Source organism: Tamandua tetradactyla, chromosome 15 (genome assembly GCF_023851605.1).
Source record: "Tamandua tetradactyla isolate mTamTet1 chromosome 15, mTamTet1.pri, whole genome shotgun sequence".
Classification (NCBI taxonomy): Eukaryota; Metazoa; Chordata; class Mammalia; order Pilosa; family Myrmecophagidae; genus Tamandua; species Tamandua tetradactyla.
In genome coordinates, this window is record NC_135341.1 from 90,134,191 (window position 1) to 90,157,263 (window position 23,073).

General features: G+C 36.4%; 1 protein-coding gene across 1 annotated transcript in view; it reads left to right on the forward strand.

Moving 5' to 3' along the window:
* The first annotated feature begins 2,869 nt into the window (after positions 1-2,869).
* The window catches only part of LOC143656885 (exosome RNA helicase MTR4-like), a 65,429-nt gene continuing 45,225 nt past the window's right edge, over positions 2,870-23,073 (forward strand). Inside the window, 5 exon segments of the mRNA XM_077128640.1 lie at positions 2,870-2,993; positions 3,792-3,957; positions 6,244-6,310; positions 18,185-18,247; positions 19,178-19,290. Of these exon segments, the coding sequence (XP_076984755.1) occupies positions 2,870-2,993; positions 3,792-3,957; positions 6,244-6,310; positions 18,185-18,247; positions 19,178-19,290 (533 nt within the window).

A 23,073-nucleotide genomic window follows, 5' to 3' on the forward strand; every position in this document is an offset into this window, starting at 1 on the left:
CTTAAGTTCTGATAAGTTGTCTCATTTTCATTCTTCACCTGATGGCTGCTGATTTCTCTAACAATTTCATCTTGGACCCACTGATTGTTTAACAATGTGTTATCTAATCTCCATATATTTGTGAATGTTCTCATTCTTTGGTGATTATCGAGATCCAGCTTCATCCCATTGTGATCAGAGAAAGGCTTTGAATAATTTCAGTATTTTAAAATTTATATAGAACTGTTTTGTGCCCCAACATATGATCTATCCTGGAGAATATTACACTAGCAGTGGAGAAGAGTGTATAATCTTGTGCTTTGGGGTATAATGACCTATGTATTTCTATTAGGTCTAATTCATTTATCAAGTTATTTAACTTCTCTGTTTCCTTATTGATCTTCTGTCTGGTTGTTCTATCTATAGAGGAGAGTGGTGTGTTGAAGTCTCCTACTGTTATTGTTGAAACATCTATTGCTCCCTTCAGTTTTGCCAATGTCTGTTTCATGTTCTTTGAAGCTCCTTGATTGGGAGCATAAACATTTATCATTGTTATATCTTCTTGGTGAATTGAGCCTTTAAGTAGTTTCCTCTTTGTCTCTTATGATATCACTACATGTAAAGTCTATTTTTCCGATGTTAGTGTAGCTACTCCTGCTTTCTTTTGGTTACAACTTGTGTGGAAAATCTTTTTCTAGCCTTTCACTTTCAGTCTATTTGTATCCTTGTGTCTAAGATGAGTCTCTTGTAAGCAGCATATAGCTGGATTGTTTCTTTATCCATTCTGCCAATCTGTATCTTTTAATTGGTAAATTTACTCCTTTAACATTCAAAGTTATTACTGAAAAGGTGTGTCTTGATTCCACTGTCTTATCTTTTTAATTTTATTTGTCAGATCTATATATTCTTTTCCCTCTTTCTCTTTGTCTTCTTTAAATTACCCTTAGTGGTACTCTTCAATTCTGTGCCCTCCTCCAGACTTCCCTCTCCTGTCTTTTTTTTTAGCTGGCAGAACTCCTATTAGTATTTCTTGTAGGGCCGATCTCTTGTTGACAACATCTTTCAGGACTACTTTGTGAAAGCTTTAATCTCCCCATCAAGTTTAGTTTGGTATGCACTTTTTTTTCTTGTTTATTTGTTTTTTGGCATGGGCAGGCACCAGGAATTGAACCCGGGTCTTCAGCATGGTAGGCAAGAACTCTGCCACTGAGCCACCATGGCCCACCCCACCCCCTCAATTTTAAAGGACATGGCTGGAAATCTGTCTCTTTCAGGATCTTGAATATATTATACCACTGCCTTCTCGCCTCCAGGGTACTAGTTGAGTAGTCAGAATTCTGTTTTATTTAATTTCTGTTTATGTAGTAGATTGTTTCTCTCTTGCCTCTTTCAGGATTTTCTGCTTCTCTTTTGACAGACTGATTAGTATGTGCCTTGGGCAAGTCCCATTTGGATTTATTCTGTTTGAAGTTCTTTGGGTTTCTTTGACTTGTCTATTTATGTCCTTTATGAGGGTTGGGAAGTTTTCCACCATGATATCCTCAACTACTCTTCCTAGCGCTATACTCCTCTCTTCTCCTTCTGGGGCACCAGTGATTCTTATATTTGTGCGCTTCATTTTGTCTATCAATTCTCTGAGTTCCCATTCATTTTTTTCCATCTTTTTTGCCATTTGCTGTTTTGAGTCTTTGAAATCAATTATCCTATCCTCTATATCACTTATTCTTTCTTCTGTCTCTTCAGATCTGATGTTGTGTGCCTCTAGTATGTTTTTTATTTGGTCAACAGAGTCTTTAATCTCTGTGTTTTCCGCTGTTTTTCTATTTATACTTTCAAATTCGTCTTTGTGCTTTTCTACTGTTTTCTTGATCTCCTTTGCTACCTACTTATTTTATTAAGTAGAGTTGTATGAACATCTTTGATTAGTTCCAGTGTCTATCTCCTCAGCTGTTTTAATTTGGTATTTAGGCAGGGCCATATCTGTCTGCATTGTGACATGCTTAGTGATCTTCTCTGTCTTCATCGCTGGTAGATATCTTGATTATTTACTTTGGGAGTTGATTTCTTTTAGTAGTCTAAGGCCTTGTGTTTGTGGGATGGTTGTACAGCAGGGAGCAGGGCAAGGGGTGGAGCACTCAGTATGATAATTTGTTTCAGGACAGGTAATGGGCTTAGATTGGGGGTGTTACACTGGTGCTTGTGAACATGTGTGCCCAGCGGCCCGGGAGGATATAGCTGTGCAGGTGTACTGATCTGGGGGACATAACCCTGGTGTGCACTGGTCTATGGCATGGGGCCTTTTGTGCGCATGCATAGAGCTGTGGCAGCAGGTTGGTATTATTCCTTCATGGATTGGGGGCATATGTGACCCAGCTGTGCAGGTCGGCTCTTAGAGCTGGGAAGTGAGGCTGAGGGCTGTGTGCACGCATGGTTCTAGGACTGCTGTAACATGTAGTTTCCAGAGCTGAATGACATGATTGGGGATCCGTGTGCATGCATGGGCCTGGGAGTGCTACAAATGGATGTGCTGAGCTCAGGGAGGGTGGGGTGAGGCTGTGCCACACAATGGGCAGGGGAGTGGGGGAGGGATGGGAGGTATCCTAGGTATGGAGGTTAGTGCCTGTGACATTTATGCACTGGTAACACCCTGCAGGGAACAGGGAGGGGGGTAGTGCTTGGGAGGGGGGTAGGAGAGTTGGGTTGTGCTGCACTCTGGGTGGGGATGGGGGGCAGGTACGTGCACTGGGGACTGGTGGGGTGGGGCACGTGGAATTGGAGTGGGTGAGGTGGTTCAGGTGCATGGGGTATGGGGTGAGTCACTGGTCATGGGGCTGCCCCAGTGAGGGTAGTGCGCCCAAGGAATGCGGCCTGGCTTACCTCCTAGTCCCGTATGCCTGTGCTCTCCCATGGGCTCCGCTGCTCTGTGCCTCCACTCCAGGCTCCAGCCCTCTGCCTCTCAGTTCCTCGGCCTCTGCACTCAGGGCTGCCACACGTGGAGCAGAAGGTTCTCCCAGGTCAGCCGCACTCCCAGATTGCTGCCTCAGTCACCCTCTTATCCCTTCTCTATTTGTTCATTTTTAGAATTTTTTTTAATTAACCAGTATTTTAGATGTAAGCCTTGGTCATTATATATGTTTCATTTATCTTCTCAAGCTATTTGTCTTGCCTCTTTCTCTATTAATGGAACCTTTTGATTAACAGAAATTGTTAATTTTAATGCAGTTCAGCTTATTAAACTTCTGCTTTTCGGTTAGTAATTTTCATGTCCTGCTTATGAAACCATAAGGATAATTTTCCTGCTTTATCTTCTGGAGGCATTGTTGTTTTTACCTTTGATGATTAGATCTAAAATCCTTATGGATTTGGGCAGATGGCATTTTTGTGTGTGTAAGATGAGGGTAGAATACCTTATTGGATATGCAGTTCACCAAGTACCATTTATTGTCACTACTTTCAGCCAGCCATTGCAGCCATAAAAATAAACTTTCTCTCAAATAGTAATATTATGCCATCAGAGTAAGCATTAAATACTTACTGAAGGTACTCATGTAAATATCTAGTGGTGGTTTGATTTTCAAATTTTAAGAAATTTACATTAATGGTTATATTAATGTGGGATTTAAAATATTTTAAACCAAAGTTCCAAAAAATTGTGAGATCCAAAAGGAGTAGTATTCAGTTTTCCTGGTTAAGTTAGAGCATTTGGGGCTGCAGCCAGTTTTTATTTGTAGCACTCATCTGTTTAAATGACTTTTTCTGCTCATGGTGTTCATTTTATTGTGTCATCCCTAAAGTTAGAACATAAACTGTAGAATTAATTTTTAGATGTTTATTTTTCAGGAAATGTATTGATAGTAAATTTCAATTGGATTCAACTAATAGTGGAAAAAACAAGAGAGATGGAGATTTTGAAGGCACAGATGAATCCATTTTTGGAAAGAAGCCCAGGGTAGAAGAGTCAGTAACTGAAGACTTAAGGTACTGTTTCCATTGTCATAAATGTTGGGAGCTCTTAATTTGGGAAGTTTTGAAAATTGCTTATGTTTATGTTTTATAAAAGTTTTTGCTTAGTGAAATGAAGATAAATGTTCTTTATGTACTCTTACAAACATAGATATAGGACATTTATATAAATTTGGGGGCATTGGGAGACTAGAACAGACTCATATATATATTTTTTTTATTGTAAACAACAAACATATGAACATTCTTCACATGTTTATAATCAGTGGCTCATAATATCATCACATAAGTTGTGTATTCATCACCATGATCATTTTTTTAACGTTTGCATCTCTCCAGCAGAAGAAATAAAAAAGAGAAAAGAAAAATTTCACACATTCCACACCCCATACCCCTCCCTCTCACTGCCCACTAGTACTTCAGTCAATTCAATTTATTTTAACCTTTGTTCCCCTATTTTGTATATTTCTTACCCATATTTTTTACCCATCTGTCCATACCATAGATACAAAAGAGCATCAGACACAAGGTTTTCACAGTCACACAGTCACATTGCAAAAGCTATATCATACAATCATCTTCAAGAAACATGGCTACAGGGCGGGCCGCGGTGGCTCAGCGGGCAAAGTGCTTGCCTGCTATGCCGGAGGACCTCGGTTCGATTCCCGGCCCCAGCCCATGTAACAAAAACGGAGAAACAGAATACAATAAAACAAGAAAATGTTTAAAAGATGTTTCCCTTTCTTCCTTCCTTCCTTCCTTCTATCCTTCCTTCCTTCTCTCTGTCTTTCCTTAAAAAAAAAAAAAAAATTAAAAAAAAAAAAAAAAAAAAAAGAAACATGGCTACAGGAATACACCTCTACATTTTCAAGTACTTCCTTCTAGCCACTCTAATATACCATAAACTAAAAAGGGGATATCTGTATAATACATAAGAATAACCTCTAGGATAGCCTCTTAACTCTGAAATCTCTCAGCTGCTGACACTTTATTCTGTCTCATTTCTCTCTTTCCCCTTTTGGATGAGAAGGTTTTCTCAGTCCCTTGATGCTGAGTCACAGCTCTTACTAGGATTTCTGTCACACGTTGGCAGGGAGGTTTGTATCCCTGGGAGTCATCAGACTTGTCTTTAAATACTTTGGAGTGTATTTAGAGAAAGGATCTTGAGGCCTGTTTTTTTTATTTAAAGGAGAAAAGACATGTTTCTTTTATTTGTGAAATACCATAAGAAGACAATCCCTGGAGAAGAGTGAAATAAAAGGAAGGAATAAAATTGATCCATTTGAAGGAATCAGTGAAAAGGAACATGGGGAGGAATTAAATTATCAGTGTCCCATGCAGCAGCAAATGGAATGGCTGTGAGCCTCAAGACCCCTGAAGCAGTAGAGTGGCCCATGGATATATGTGGACAAATTAGCTGGTATTTTTCTGATTTTGAAAGATGGAACTTTCTATAACTTAGTTTCATTTCTTATGTTGACCTATTTTCTGATGGTGGCTTTGTTTCTCCTTTCTTGTGTCTCCTATGTTATCTTGGCTCTACCATGAAGAAATTTACTGTTCTTAGAAATTTTTTTTAACTGATTAGCTGTCGTAGCTAGCAAAATTGGCTACTTAAATGGTGGTAGATGTGCCATTAGAATATTTAAGATGCACTGTGTGCCCAAACCAGTGGAATAGGTTACAAATAATACTGATATTTAAAGGCAGTGCTGTTTATTGTAGTGATTCTCAGGTTTTATCCAAAATATGATATTTGTAAAATTAGAAGTACATAAAATAAGAGAATAATATAGTCCAGAAGTACATCTATTTTTCTTTAGTTTATCTATAATCTATGTCCTTTTGTGGTCTAAACAGAGAATTTAGCTGAATATAATTTAGAAAATCATGTAAGAATCAGACACACTACTACAAAAGTAGGCTTTTTTATTTTATACTTCCTGTCATGTATTAGTTTTTATAATCACCTTTGTGTTTTGATGTAGTGACGGTGCTTTGTAGAGTTGTTTTTTATTCAGGATAGTTATTGGCTCTAACCTGATATAATTGTTTTAATAATCCAACTAGCAGTCTATTTCATCTGTATTTGTTATCAAGGATACTAGCTATTTTGAATTCTTAACACGTAAAATATATAATGTGAAATTTTTTCAAATATTCTTAACAGTAAAAGTCCTTCCAGTTTGAAGTAATTATAATCAAGCAGTGTCATTTTTCTTAACAATGCATTTGGGAGACTTACCTAATTATAGAAAAATAATTTATTTTTGTGTAACTTAAAATTTTTTTCTTTTTAAGTTTGGCAGACCTGATGCCTAGAGTCAAGGTACAAGCAGTTGAAACTGTCGAAGGCTGTACACATGAGGTAAGCACAAACAGCATACACTAGTTGGTGTTATAAATATTTAATATTATTTAATATTAAGTTTAGTATATTATAAATATATTAAAAATACAAAGATTTTTAATATATTAAAATACAAAGATTTTTCTTTGAAGTGTTTATTGTAACAGTCAACCAAAAATTTAGCCTTGAGGATCTCTAAAATATTAAACAGTTTTGGTTGCATGCACATAGTCTAGTAAAGTTGCTAGGTCTTTATAATCACACCTGAGATCACATCCTCACCCACCACTTTTATTAACTACAGTCCTGGATAATTTCTTTCACTTCTTTAAACAGTGTATTTTAATTTGGGATAATGGGATCTACTTAATAAGTTGGTTGTAAAGATTATATGAAAAATTGGGTAAAGTATCCAGCACAAAGTAGGTGTTATGCTTGTTCATTCCTGTACTCCTAAGGTCAAGTAGCAGAAGTTTCCTTTTTCCCATCTTGTTCTGTTTCATGTCTTGCTCATGCAAATTGCATTTTCTTTGTAAAAGTGCTCACTGATAATGTATATAGTAGCCATTTAGCTGTGAATGTTTATAAACTTAGGACAGGGAACTTTGACACTGTTTCCTTCTATTAAGTCTTTTATCATTATGATAGAACCTTACAAGTTCTAGTTTCAGGTAGTTGGAGAGTCTTATAAAAAGTCTCTGTTGAATAAGCAAAGAAATTCCAAATGAACAAAAATGGCTCTTGATATAGCTTTAGGACCTTATCTTTTAAAATCCCTGTTTTTCTACTGAAAATCCCTTATGTTCCTTCCTTTAGAAATAGCATTTAGGTTTGCAAAATTAATCATTTTTACTTATTTGCCGAATACTTATATTGTATCCTGTTTGATGCTCTGAGGTTCCAAAAGACAAAACAAAGCAATAAAAGAAACAAGCCCTACTCCCAAGAGATCAGAAGCTCTTATCCTCTTTCCCTTCTAATCCTGCATTGTCACCTCCTTTCACTTTCTTAGCTACTAACTTTACTTTTTTCTTCATGTAGAGGACTGAAGAAATTGAGTTGGAGTATCCTCTGATTATAATCTCTTTCACAAGCCTGTGTGCACTAGTCCTGTGTATCAAAGGAAATGATACTTTGCCTACCAAGCTAAGAAGGATTGCTCTGCCAGTGCTGTTGCTCCTGCCTCGACAGACACTTTGATTATTCCATTTCCCTTTTCTATTTCTACAGTCTCATTTTATTCTGTTTGCCCTTTTCTATCAGTTTATAAACATGGAAAAGCTTCTCTTTTGTTTTAGGCTACTTACGGCTGCTGTGTTATTTTTCTTCTTGTTTGTTTTTTTTTTCCCAACTTTTTTTATTGTATAGTATAACATATGTACAAAACAAAGACATAAAAGCAATGGTTTTCAAAGCAGTTTTCAACAAGTAGTTATAGGACAGATCCCAGAGTTTTACCTGGGCTACTATACCATCATCTCAGATTTTTCCTTCTAGCTGCTCCAGAATATAGGAGACTAGAAGGAATAAATATTTACTGGTCATCACGATAGACTTTTTTTCTTTTTTGTGAGAAATGACGGCTGTACAAAAAAGTAATAAATTTCAAAGCACAGTACAACAGTTAGTTGTAGAACAGATTTCAGAGTGTGACATGGATTACAATTCCACAATTTTAGGTTTTTTACTTCTAGCTGCTCTAAGATTTTGGATACTAAAAGAGATATCACTTTAATGATTCAGCAATTGTATTCATTTGTTAAATCCTATCTTCTCTATATGACTCCACCATCACCTTTAATCTTTCTAGCCCTCTCTTTAGAGGGTGTTTGGGCTATGGCCATTCTAACTTTTTCATGTTGGAAGGGTCTGTCACTAATATGGGGTAGGGAAATGGAATGATATGATGTTCTGGAGAGGCTGGGCCCTCTAGGTTTCAGGACTTATGTGGTCCAGGGACCCATCTGGAGGTTGTAGGTTTCTGGAAAGTTACATTAGTTCATGGAACACTAGTGTTCTTTAGGATTGTCTGGATTGACCCTGGTTGGGGTTTGGCAGGTTGTAATAGGTAGCAGTATCTAACTGAAGCTTGCAAAAGAGCATCCTCCAGAGAAGCCTCTCGACTCTGTTTGAACTCTCTCTCACTGCTGCTCTATTAGTTATACTTCTTTTATTCAGGATGGAGTTGTTGATCCCACGGTGCCAGGGCCAGATTCAACCCTTGAAGTCATCCACACATCACCAGGGAGATTTTCACCCTGATGTCATGTCCTACATAGCAAGGAGGGCTATGATTTGACTTGCATAGTTGGGCTTAGAGAGAGTGAGGCCACATGTGAGCGACAAAAGAGGTCCTCCAGAGGTCACTCTTGGGCATACCTATAGGTAGGCTAAGCTTCTCCACTACCTACTTAAGCTTCACAAAAGTAAGCCTCAAGATGAAGGACATGGCCTATTGATTTGGGTGTCCCTAAGTTTGACATAGTATCAGCGGATTTCCTGATGGTAACGTTTGATAGTTCCCTATTTTTTCTCCCATCCCTCAAGGGACTTGGCCATTACTTTTTTTTTTAATTGACGAACCAGAACAACATACAAACACGAATATTTTTGACATACAAACATTCCATATATGGTGTACAATCAGTGGCTCACAGTATTATCACACAGTACTATTCATCACCATGATCATTTTTTAGAACTTTTGCATCACTCGAAAAAGAAAGAAAAAGAAAAAACTCATACATACATACCCCTTACTCCTCCCTCTCATTGGCCATTAGTATTTCCATCTACCCAATATATTTTAACCTTTGTTCCCCCTCTTTTTCTATACCCCTTACTACTCCTTTTCATTGATCACTAGTATTTCATTCTACTCAATTTATCTTAACATTTGTTCCCATATTATTTATTTATTTTTAATCCATATTTTTTACTCATCTGTCCATACCGTAGATAAAAGGAGCATCGGACACGAGATTTTCACAATCACACAGTCACATTGCAAAAGCTGTATCATTATACATTCATCTTCAAGAAACATGGCCATTGGAACACAGCTCTACAGTTTCAGTCACTTCCCTCTAGCCTCTCTAATACACCTTAAACTAAAGAAGGGAATATTTATATAATGTATAAGAATAACCTCCAGGATAACCTCTTGATGCTGTTGCTGTTGAAATCTCTCAGTCAGTGACACTTTATTTTGTCTCATTTCTCTCTTCCCCCTTTTGGATGAGAGGTTTTCTCAATTTGTTGATACTGAGACCCAGCTCATTCTAGGATTTCTGTCCCATGTTGCCAGGGAGGTTTACACCCCTGGGAGTCATGTCCCAGGTAGAGAGGGGAAGGGTAGTGAGTTTGCTTGCCATGTTGGCTGAGAGAGAAATAGGCCACATCTGAGTAACAAAAGAGGTTCTCTGGGGGGTGACTCTTATGCCTAATTTTAAGTAGGCTTAACCTATCCTTTGTGAAGATAAGTTTCATATGAATAAATCCCAAGATTGAGGGCTCAGCCTATTGATTTGGTTGTCCCCACTGCTTTTGGGAATATCAGGAATTCTCCAAACGGCGGAGTTGAATTTTCCCCCTTTCTCACCATTCCCCCAAAGGGAGTTTGCAAATACTTCTTTATTTACTGTTGAAATCACTCTGGGATTCATCGGGGCATCACACTGGACAAACCTACAAAACCTCAGGCCCTATTCAAGGTTCCATGTACTTAATGGTGTTCAATTGACCTGTCCATATAAGTTATATTAGGAAATAAACTATTCAAAATATAAATTTTGTACCAAATAAACATATTTTGCTTTATTCTCACATGGAAGTTGAAGTTTCAAAACATGAATGGCCATCTATTTTCACCACCCTGCTATATTGACATTCCTTTGTTCTTCCTCATGCAAAAACATTTTTTAATTTCTACATTTAGTCACTATCATTGTACACTGTAGGCATTCCTAGATTATACCATCTCAGTCTCTATTGTCTATCTTTGTCTGGGTCATATGTGCCCCCAGCCCTCCTCCCATCATTCTCACATTCAGCTTCATTCAGTGTACTTACATTATTGTGCTATAATCAGGTAGTATTGTACCATCCATTTCTGAATTTTTACAATCAGTCCTTTTGCACAATTTGTATCACTTCAGCTCTAATTACCCAATATCTACCCTGTTTCTATCTCCTGATGACCCCTGATCCTATCTGAAATTCTCCAAGTTCATTCAATGTTAGTTCATATCAGTGAGACCATCTACTACTTGTCCTTTTGTTTCTGGCTCATCTCAGAGATGATGATGTCCTCAGGGTCCATCTATGTTATTACATGCTTCATGACTTTATTCTCTCTTACAACTGTGTAATATTCCACCATCTGTATATACCATAACTTGTTTAGTCACTCGTCTGTTGATGGACATTGGGCTGTTTCCATCTCTTTGGCCAATACTTTTTTTTATTAGTAATTTTTTAATTAAAAAAATATAACAGCAAACAAACACAAACATTCATAACATATCATTCCATTCTACATATATAGTCATTAATTCACAATATCATCACATAATTGCATGTTCATCATCATGATCATTTCTTAGAACATTTGCATCAATTCAGAAAAAGAAATAAAAAGAAAACAGAAAAAAATTCCCATATACCATACCCCTTACCCCTCCCTTTCATTGATCCACTAGCATTTCAATTTCTAAATTTAACATTTATTCTCTCTATTATTTATTTTTATTCTGTGTGTTTTACTCATCTGTTGATAAGGTAGATAAAAGGAGCATCAGACCTAAGGTTTTCACAATCACAGACTCACATTGTGAAAGCTATATCATCATCCAATCAGTTTCAAGAAACATGGCTACTGGAACACAGCTCTACATTTTCAGGCAGTTCCCTCCAGCCTCTTCATTACATCTTAACTAACAAGGTTATATCTATTTAATGTGTAAGAATAACCTCCAGGATTACCTCCCGACTCTGGAATCTCTCAGCCATTAACATTTTATTTTGTCTCATTTTGCTCTTCCCCCTTTTGGTCACAATAAGGTTTTCTCAATCCCTTGATGCTGAGTCCCAGCTCATTCTAGGATTTTTGTCCCACATTGCCAGGAAGGTCCACACCCCTAGGAGTCCTGTCCCACTTAGACAGGGGGAGGGTGATGAGTTTGCTTGTTGTGTTGGCTGGAGAGAGATGGCCAATACTTTTCGATTATTTGCTTAGTATACTCTAGGATGTATCCAGACATTACATTAGGTTATACAGCATTAAAGGATCTCTTATTCTAGGCTCCCTGTGTTTCAGTTGTTCAAATGAGTTATACAGATAGTTTGAGTGAGATTATGTGTTACAGAAAATTTTGATTCCAAACTAAATGAACCTTTCTTTGATCTCAAAAAGTATATATGCTTCTAAAATATAGATGTTGTCTTTCTAACTCTCCTGTATTCTGAATTACTTTAACCACAACCTGTCAGCTTCGATCTTATCTCTAAGTATCAGGTTTTATATATATATATATAAAACAGCCTCTCGAAATCCAGAAATAATAATTACCACTTTGGACTAAGTGTGTCTGCCTTAAAAACTTACAGTCGAGGTCCCTGTTTTCTTTTTTTTTTTTTAATTTTTTATTAATTAAAAAAAATTACAAGAAACACAAACATTCCCAACACATACACTCAGCAATTCACAATATCATCACATAGTTGCATATTCATCATCATGATCATTTCCCAGAACATTAGCATCAATTCAGAAAAAGAAATAAAAAAACAACAGAAAAATATAACAAACAGAGAAAAGAAAAAAAAAATTTTACATGCCATACCCCTTACTGATCCCTTTCATTAATCACTAGCATTTCAAACTAAATCTATTTTAACATTTGTTCCCCCTATTATTTATTTTTATTCCATGTGTTCCTCTCATCTGTTGACAAGGTAGATAAAAGGAGCATCAGACACAAGGTTTTCGCAATCACACAGTCACACTGTGAAAGCTGTATCATTATACAATCACCATCAAGAAACATGGCTACTGGAACACAGCTCTACATTTTCAGGCAGTTCCCTCCAACCTCTCCATTACATCTTGGATAACAAGGTGATATCTACTTAATGCATAAGCATAACCTCCAGAATAACCTCTCAACTGTGTTTGGAATCTCTCAGCCATTGACACTTTGTCTCATTTCACTCTTCCCCCTTTTGGTTGAGAAGGTTTTCTCAATCCCTTGATGCTGGGTCTCAACTCATTGTAGAGTTTTTCTCAATCCCTTGATGCTGAATCTCAGCTCATTCTGGGATTTCTGTCCCATGTTGCCAGGAAGATCTACACCACTGGTGGTCATGTCCCACATAGACAGGGGGAGGGTGGTGAGTCTGCTTGCTGTGTTGGCTGGAGAGAGAGGCCACACCTGAGCAACAAAAGAGGTTCTCTTGGGGATGACTCTTGGGCTTAATTTTAAGTAGGCTTGACCTATCCCCTGGGGGGTTAAGTTTCATATGAACAAACCCCAAGACTGGGGGCTCAGCCTATAGCTTTGGTTGTCCACACTGCTTGTGAGAATATCAAGAATTCAACTTGGGGAAGTTGAGTTTTCCCCCATTCTCACCATTCCCCGAAGGGCACTCTGCAAATACTTTTCCACTCACTGATCAAATCACTCTGGGATTCATCAGGGCATCACCTGGACAAACCAACAGAATGTCATGTCCTATACAAAGTTCCATGAACTTAAGGTGTTCAATCAACTATCTACATAGGTTATATTAGGAGATGCACTAGTCAAAGTATAGATTTGTACCAAATAAACATTTTTTGCTTTAGTCTCACACATTAGTTGAAATTTTAAAATATTAAGCACCATCTATTTTCAGCACACTGCAGTAATGACATTCTTTTGTTCTTCCTCATGCAAAAACAGTTTTTAAATTTGTACATTTAGTCACTATCATTATGCACTCTAGGCATTCCTAGATTACACCATCTCAATCTTTATCGTCTATCTTTCTTTGTGATTTCATTTATGCCCCAGCCCTCCTCCCTCTATCATTCTCATATGCAGCTTCATAATATTGCTCTGTCCATTTCTGAGTTTTTATATTCAGTCCTGTTGTACAATCTGTATCCCTTCAGCTCCAATTATCCAATATCTTACCCTATTTCTATCTCCTGATGGTTTCTGTTAGCAAGGAAATATTCCAAGTTTATTCACTAATGTCAGTTCATGTCAGTGAGACCATACAGTATTTGTCCTTTTGTTTCTGGCTAATCGCACTCAGCATAATGTTCTTAAGGTCCATTCATGTTGTTACATACTTCGTAACTTTATTCTGTCTTACAGCTGCATGATATTCCATCTTACATAAATTTCCCAGTTTGTTTAGCCAACTGTCTGTTGACGGACATTTTGGCTGTTTCCATCTCTTGGTAATTGTTAATAATGCTGCTATAAACATTGGTGTGTAAATGTCCATTTGTGTCCTTGGCCTCGTGTCCTTTGAGTAGAGACAGCATATAGATGGGTCCTGTTTTTTAATCCATTCTGCCAGACTATGTCTTTTGATTGGAGAGTTTAATGCATTAACATTCAGTGTTACTACTGCATGGGTAGTAGTTTCTTCTACTATTTTGCCTTTTAGATTTTATATGTCATATCTAATTTTCCTTCTTTTTATCTTTACTCATAGTCTTCCTTTCTACACTCTTCTCCACACCTCTCTCTTCTGTCTTCGTATCTGTCTCTAGTGTTCCCTTTAGTATTTCTTACAGAGCTGGTCTCTTGGTCACAGATTCTCTCAGTGATTTTTTGTCTGAAAATGTTCTAATTTCTCCCTCATTTTTGAAGGACAATTTTGCTGGATATAGAACTCTTGGTTGGCAGTTTTTCTCTTTTAATTAAATATATTATCCCATTGTCTTCTCGCCTCCATGGTTTCTGCTGAGAGATCTGCACATAGTCTTATTTGGCTTCCCTTGTATGTGATGGATTGCTTTTCTCTTGCTGCTTTCAAGATCCTCTCTTTCTCTTTGACCTCTGACATTCTGATTATTAAATGTCTTGGAGTATGTCTATTTGGATCTCTTCTCTTTGGGGTACGCTGCACTTCTTGGATGTGTAATTTTAAGTCTTTCATAAGAGTTGGGACATTTTCAGTGGTAATTTCCTCCATTAGTTTTTCTCCTCCTTTCCCCTTCTCTTCTCCTTCTGGGACACACACAACATGTATATTCATGCGCTTCATATTGTCTTTCAATTCCCTGTGTCCCTGCTCATATTTTTCCATTTTTTTTCCTATAGTTTCTATTTCTTTTTGGATTTCAGATGTTCCATCCTCCAGTTCAGAAATCCTACGTTCTGTCTCTCGAAATCTACCATTGTAGGTTTCCATTGTTTTTTTCATCTCTTCTACTGTCTTTCATTCCCATAAGTTCTGTGATTTGTTTTTTCAGACTTTCAGTTTCTTCTTTTTGTTCTTTCCTTGCCTTCTTTATATCCTCCCTCAGTTCATTGCTTTGGTTTTTGATGAGGTTTTCCATGTCTGTTCGTACATTCTGAATTAATTGTTTCAGCTCCTGTATGTCATTTGAATTGTTGGTTTGTTCCTTTGACTGGGCCATATATTCAATTTTCCTAGTGTGATTTGTTATTTTTTACTGGCATCTAGGCATTTAATTACCTTAATTAGTTTATTCTGGAGATTGCTTTCACTTCTTTTACCTAGGGTTTTCTTGCTGGATGAATTTGTTGTCTGTTTTTTGACATTCCGTTCAGGTTTATTTGGACCTTTAGCTTAAGTTTTGTTTAACAGAGGAGAATTTTTCAGCTCTTGTTTTCTTGTTTCTTACCCTGCTTGTGTGGTGCCTTTCCCCCCACACACTTAGGAGGGTCTACTTAGATATTATAGACCCCAGCAAGATTTTCCCAGACCAAACTGGCCTCCTATTAGGTGGAAAGAGTCACCTGCATCAGGTTTCCCTGAGGGTGCGACCCAGCAGTTGAAAGACTTTCCTGTGAAATCTCTGGACTCTGTTTTTCTTATCCTGCCCAGTATGTGGTGCTTGTCTGACTGCAGGTCCCACCAGCATAAGATGATGTAGTACCTTTAACTTTGGCAGATTCTCCCTGCTGGGGGCGTGGTGGAGACAGAGGAGAGGTTGTAGGCTGGTTTTAATGGCTTCAAATTACCAAACCCTGGTGTCTGAATTCCTTGATGGAAGGATTCCACCAGGGTGGGGCTTCACCCCTCCCCTGGGGAAGGCACAGGCTCTAGATAAGCCCCCAAAAGGGCTCACTTCTGCCTATGCCTAGGGCAGTTGCAGCCTGAAAAGTCCTGCCGCTGTATCCAGAGGCAGTCAAGCCTTTGTAGATACACAGCCACAGAAACCTCTGTTTCCTTCTTTTTTGTTTCCCCTTTTTCTGTCAGTCCTGCCCCCTTGGCGCCAGGGCAAAAATGAGCAACCTCCACTTTGATCAGGTTCACCTAAGCTGGGGACCTATTTTTAGTAGTCAGAATTTGTTAATTAGTTCCACAATTGGCGTTTGATTGTGCCCAGTCCCTGCTGCTGGTAAAGTCCTTTCCTTTCTCCTCTGTTGGGGAGGGGCGCTGGCCACCACAGTTTTGGGAACTCAAGGTTCTGGGGGGTGCTCGCAGCCGGTCCACCTGGTCCAGACTGGGGCATGCTGTGTGTCTGGTCACTGACGTGGCCCCAGGAGCTGTTCTGTACTGTTTCTGGTTATTTAGTAGTTGTTCTGGAGGATGAACTAAAATGCGCATGTTATTAAGCCTCCATCCATCTTGACCCAGCAGCCCCTGTTTTCTTGTAAGCATTTTCTAAAGGAGACCATACCATTGTTGTCTTCTACCCTTTTATAATCATCCATTTGAGAAATAATTTTTGAGTGTCAAATACATTTTATTAGGTACTGAGTATAAAGAGATAAACAAAAGAGACATGTCCCTGCCTTCTCAGAGTTACTGTTGAGTAATTTGTTTGAAGACTCCTGGAAGAATCCTTGTTTACACTTTCTAACTGTTTATTTATATATTAATCTGCTAAAATTAGATTTTTTCTCTCTTCATTCTTTTGAAACTGCTCTGGCAGTGATCATCAGTAACTAATTGCTAAGTCCTTTTGATTCAGTCATTCTTCTGGTTTTCTGACTCCTTAGTCTCTTCAGACTTCTTGTCTTTTACCTGTCTTTTATGTGTTGTTGGTACTCAGACTGTTTCCAGAGAGTTAAAAAACAACCTTTGATTCTGAGAGATATAAAAACACAGTTTTTTATTTTGTTCCTGTTAAATCTCAGAGCTACTGAAATCTTAATTGCTTTGTGCTGATGTCCTTTGTTGATGTCTCATGGAGTATTGAGAGACCCATGAAGGAGGTTAACTAACCAGATACGGTCTCATGGTTGGTCTTAACTTGGGTGGGGATCATGTTGTGATTTAGACACTAATCTTTAGCTTTTTAGGTCCAGAAACTTGTTATTGTACCCAAGGTTTGGCTGTCTAGATAGACTCACTTTCATTGTACTTATAAGAGATTGAGGGATACAAAAGAATTTGATTTTCTTAATTTAATAGATAAGTAGTCATCTTTCTCAAACTACCGGGAAAGCAGAATTAGAAACTTAGAACATTCTTGAAATCATACTAAAGAGGAATATTTAGTATTAAGGGAAAGACCGATGAAAACTATTCCCGTCTCCCAAAAGTGTTCATTCACCATTAAGAAATCATAGTTCACTCTTGTCTTGAAGTGTGCTGTATGAAATACCAAATTCCTGTTATAGACTCCATTTAGCACATCACACTTCTAATACAGTCTTCATACTGGGTATAATTCATTAAGTTTTATTTTTAGTTGTTTAACTTTTCTTAATTATATTCAGATTCTAGTCATTTTTTCTGAAATTCTACCCATATCACCTTATTTCTACTTGAGTCTCACAAGTTTACTGGCAATTTCTACTTTTAAAGCAGCTAATCTTGTCTAATGTCTGGTTATTGGCTATGATTTCTAATTTCTGTGCATATCTTAACTGTGGACCCTTCATACAATAAGTTAGTTTTCTATCATACAGTGAGAAATATATAAACAGTGTCAGGACTTTAGATGTGGAAAACACAAAGATAACTAAGATAAGTCCTAGACCTTAATAAATACAGAGTTTCTGCCGGGAGATAGAAATGTTGATCTTTTTTTTTTTTACATTTTTTCTGTGAAATATGACATATATACAAAAAAGGTAGTTAATTTTAAAGTGCATTTTAAGAAGTAGTTATAGAACAAATTTCAATGTATGCTATAGGTTATAGTTCCACAATTTCAGGTATTTCCTTCTAACTGCTCTTACGCAATGAAGACTAAAAGGAAATACCAATTTAATGATTTAGTAGTCGTACTCATCTATAAAATCCTATCTTCTCCATTACAGCTCCTTTGATTAATCCTCCTTTGATTCTTCTCCCAGTCTTTAATGATATTTGGGCTGTGACCATTGTAACCTCTTCATTTTGAAAAGGGGTGTTAACATTATAGAATAAGGAGTGCAACAGGTTGAGCTCTTGAAGAGACTGTTAACTCTGGGTTTCAGGACTTATCTAGCCTAGCTTTCTGAAATAGATGTGTGATCTTTCACTTAACTTTGCTGTGAGACAAATGCTAGTAGAGGTATTTTTGAGTGTTGCCATTTTAACTTTTTGTGTTGTTCTTTAATTTTAATTTATTTAATTATACAGTGTTCTAAGATTATTAGACACTCTGTAATTCATCACCTTTAGTTTTGACACTTTCATTTTTGTGAAGTGCCAAATGTGACAATTGCCAATAGTAAGTTGGTGATTTTTTGAATTTTAATTTGACGTTAGGTTGTGCTTCCTGCACATGAAGATTATTTACCACTTAAACCTCGAGTTGGAAAAGTTGCAAAGGTCTGTGATGAATCAGTTTGTACAGTTTTGTGAGTCTGTCTTTTTCTTAAGATCCTTAAATTTAAACTTTTTCAGATGATTATTATACAGAGAATAGATTATTATACTGAGAACAGTGTGTACAGATACCAAGGAGTTCCAGCCACCTGGAAACAAATACAGTGAGAACAAAAACTAGCATGCTGGAAACCAAGCATCACATGATGAGTTTTTGAAAAATTAAGGTAGTGATTCTTAACATTTAAAAGAGAGCCTAATGAAAGTAACATCTTTTCTGTAGGGAAAAAATGCATGTTGTACAAGTTTTACATACAATTTTACATAATTCTCAAACCTCTAAAGGAACCCAAATGATAATGCATATATTAGATGCTTATATTAAGTGGGTTTTGAAGTTCTGATAGACTTTAAGTTAATAAATTATTACAGTTTACATTTTCAAGTAATTTCAAATGAAAAAGGCAGTGTGGTGTGAAAGAGTAAACGTGAACTCTTGAAGTCTTATAGACCTATGTTTGAAGTCTGTCTCTGTTTTCACCTAGTTGAGTGAACCTAAGTTAGGGAGTGTACTTTTGAGAACCTCAGTTTCTGTCTATGAAAGGAAATAATAGGTGCTGTTGTGGAGCTTAATAATAATATATAAAAAGTATCTTGCTCAAAGGGTCTACTATGAAGCATGTTCTCAATAAATGGTCATTATTTCATTACTGTTAATATAATGTATATACTAGCAAAACTAACCCTTTATGCTGTATGCTTAAAGGTATTTTTACTGTTCCTATTTTGAATAGTGGTTGGCATATTTTTTCCTAAAAAGGATGGTAAAGGAATGCCCCCAAAACCCTTTAAGAGATACCCTCTCTTGATTTTAATGGTACTCTGTTATGGCTAGGTGTTTTCATGCACTTATTAATATTTTATTTTTTTTAGGAATACCCATTCATTCTTGATGATTTTCAAAGAGAAGCCATTCAGTGTGTTGATAATAATCAGTCTGTTTTACTATCTGCACATACATCAGCTGGGAAAACTGTATGCGCTGAGTGAGTAGCTTTCTTTTTAAATGAAATTTTAAAGTAGCTTTGTTTTTTATCTCATACTTAAAAAAAATTATTTTTCTGTGTGATTTCTACATGTAACAATAGTTTTACTTCTTACTTTTCATTTTGGATGCCTTTAATTTCTGTTTCTTGCCTTATTGCTCTGCCTAGGGCTAGGACCTCCACTACAGCACTGAATAGAAGTGATAGAAATGAATATTGTTGCTTTGTTCATCATTTTAGGAGAAAAGCAGTCAATCTCATTATTAAGCATGATGTTCCCTGTACATTTTTCATCAGTGCTGTTTATCAACTTGAGGAGGTTCATTTCTATTCCTGATTTGCAGAGTTTATATATATGTGGATATATATTTGTGTATATAAATTGTTTAGATAAAGGATTTGTAAAATGCTTTTTTTTTCCATCTCTTGAAATTATCATGTTTTTTTCTTTTTATTCTACCAGTATGGTAAATTACATTGATTCATTTTTCAGATGATAAACCTTCCTTAAACTGTACTTGGCCATAATGTATGAATTCTTTTAATATATTTTTGGATTTGATTTGCTGTAAGCTTAAGAATATTCACATCTGTGTTCATGAAGGATGCTGATTTATTGTGATATCTTTTTCTGGCTGGGATATCAAGGTAATATCAGCATCTCTTTTTTTTTTTCCTGATTAGTCTGAGTAGAGGTTTATCCATTATATTGATAGTCTCACAGATCCAGGTTTTGGTTTCACTGATTTTTCTCTGTTCAGTTACTGTTTTCGATTGATCTTCTCTTTGGGTCTCATTGATTTCCACTGTGACCTTTATTTTCTTCTACTTAGAGCTTCATTTGCTTTTCTTTTTCTTATTTCTTAAGGAGGAAAGGTGAAGTCATTGATTTGAGACTTTTCTCCCATAATATAAGCATTGTGAATTCCCCTCTAATATTGCTTTAACTACATCCCAGAAATTTTGTTAGGTTACATTTGATTTGATAGGTTTATTAAATATTTTTATTAAAAAAATAATTTGATATAGTTTGATATGTTATGTGTGATCCAGGTTTCTGTATGGTATCATTTTCCTTCTGCTTGAAGGAATTCCTTTATCATTTATTATACTGTACATCTGAGTTCTTTCAATGTTTTTATGTCCAAATATAAAAATAAATATTTTGTTTAAATATTTCATCTTAATTTTTGTAAGATATTTTCACTGGATATAAATACCTTTGACTTGCATTACTTATAAGAAATCCACTGTCATCCTTACCTTTGTTTCCTCTGTATGTAATGTCTTTTTTTTTCTGACTGCTTATAAGATTTTTCTTTTTATCACTCATTTTAAGCAGTTTGATTATGATGTGCCTTGATGTATATTTTCCCTGTTTTCTTGTGCTTGTTTGTCAAACTTGATCTGTGTATTTATGGTTTTCATCAAATTTAAAATTTTTTCAGCCATAATGTCTTTAAATACTTTTTCAGTGCTCTCCGTGGCTCCGTGGTCACTCTTACCTCCAGCTTCTTCTTCAGCATATGGAATACATTTATAAAGCCTGTATATAAAATGTTCTTGTTCTTATGTCTTTCATCTGTGTTATTTCTTGGTCTGTTTTTGTTATTGTTTTTTTTTAACTTTTTTTTATTGTATAGTATAACATATTATACAAAACAAAGAAAGCAAAACAGTAGTTTTCAAAGCACTCTTCAACAAGTAGTTACCGGACAGATCCCAGAGTTTGTCATGGGCTGCCATACCATCGTCTCAGGTTTTTCCTTCTAGTTGCTCTAGAATGTAGGAGGCTAGAAGGAATAACTGTTTTTTTATCATCACAATCTACTTTCTTTACCTTTTTTGTGAAAAATGACATCTATACAAAAAAGCAACAAATTTCAAAGCACAGCACAATGATTAGTTATAGAACAGATTTCAGAGTTTGGAATGGATTACAAATCCACAATTTTAGGTTTTTTACTTCTAGCTGCTCTAGACTAGAAGTGAAACATCAGTTTAATGATTCAGCAATCACATTTGTTTGTTAAACCCTACCTTCTCTGTATAACTCTAGCATCATCTTTGATCTTTCTATTCTACTCTTTAGGGGTATTTGGGCTATGGCCATTCTAACTTTTTCATGTTGGAAGGGGCTGTTAGTAGTACGGGGTAGGGAGATGGAACCAGTTGATATTCTGTAGAGGCTGGGCCCTCTAGGTTTCAGGACTTATCTCTCCATCTGTTTTGATTGATTATTTTCATTGAAAGTCATAGTTTCTTGCTTCTTTGCAAACTGCCTTGATTGGATGTTTGGTTGCTATTAATTTTAGCAGTGACTTTAAGCAATTTGCTTATGATGTGGCTTTACATAGTGTCCCTCTACTCCCCCCACCCCCAATGTTTTTTGTGCTTGAGTTCTTAAATCTGGTGGTTTTTATTATTTTCATCAAATTTAGGAAATTTGCAGTTTGTGTTCCCTGATCCCTCTGTTCCTTTGGGAACTCCAGTTGTACATGTATTAGGCCATTTGAAGTTGTTCTGCAGCCCACTGTTGCTCTAATTATTTATTGTTATTTTTTTTTCTGGTGTTTCATTTTGGATAGTTTCTCTTGCTTTGGGTCCAAGTTTACTCATCTTTTTTTTTCACGTTCAGTTTCTAATCTGCTTTTACTCTTGTCCTGGGTATTTTTCATCTCAACCATTTTATTTGTCATCTCTAAAAAGTTTGATTTGGGTCTTTAAATGTTTTCTGTGTTTCTGCCTAACATGCTGCTCAATGTGTCCTCAATTTTCTTTGAACATATGAAATACAGTTATAGTAACTTTTTTTTTTAATTTTTTTTATTAATCAAAAAAAAGAAAAGAAATTAACACAACATTTAGGAATCATTCCATTCTACACATGCACTCAGTAATTCTTAGTATCATCACATAGATATATGATCATCATTTCTTAGTACATTTGCATCGATTTAGGAAAAGAACTAGCAAAACAGCAGAAAAAGATATAGAATGTCAATATAGAGAAGAGAATTAAAATAATAATACTAATAAAAAAAATATATATATATAAAAAAAGGAAAAAGAAAAAAACAAGAACAAAAGATACAAACAAACAAACAAACAAACAAAAAACCATATTTCAGGTGCAGCTTCATTCAGTGTTCCAACATAGTTACATTACACTTTGGTATTATTGTGCTGTCCATTTTTGAGTTTTTGTATCTAGTCCTGTTGCACAGTCTGTATCCCTTCAGCTCCAATTACCCATTATCTCACCCTGTTTCTAACTCCTGCTGGTCTCTGTTACCAATGATATATTCCAAGCTGATTCTCGAATGTCGGTTCACATCAGTGGGACCATACAGTATTTGTCCTTTAGTTTTTGGCTAGACTCACTCAGCATAATGTTCTCTAGGTCCATCCATGTTATTACATGCTTCATAAGTTTAGTCTGTCTTAAAGCTGCATAATATTCCATCGTAGGTATACGCCACAGTTTGTTTAGCCACTCGTCTGTTGATGGACATTTTGGCTGTTTCCATCTCTTTGCTATTGTAGATAATGCTGCTATAAACACTGGTGTGCTAATGTCCGTCTGTGTCTTTGCCCTGAAGTCCTTTGAGTAGATACCTAGCAGTGGTATTGCTGGGTCATAATCCATTCTGCCATTCTATGTCTTTTGATTGGGAAATTCAGTCCATTAACTTTTAGTGTTATTACTGTTTGGATAATATTTTCCTCTACCATTTTGGCTTTTGTATTATATATATCATATCTGATTTTCCTTCTTTCTAC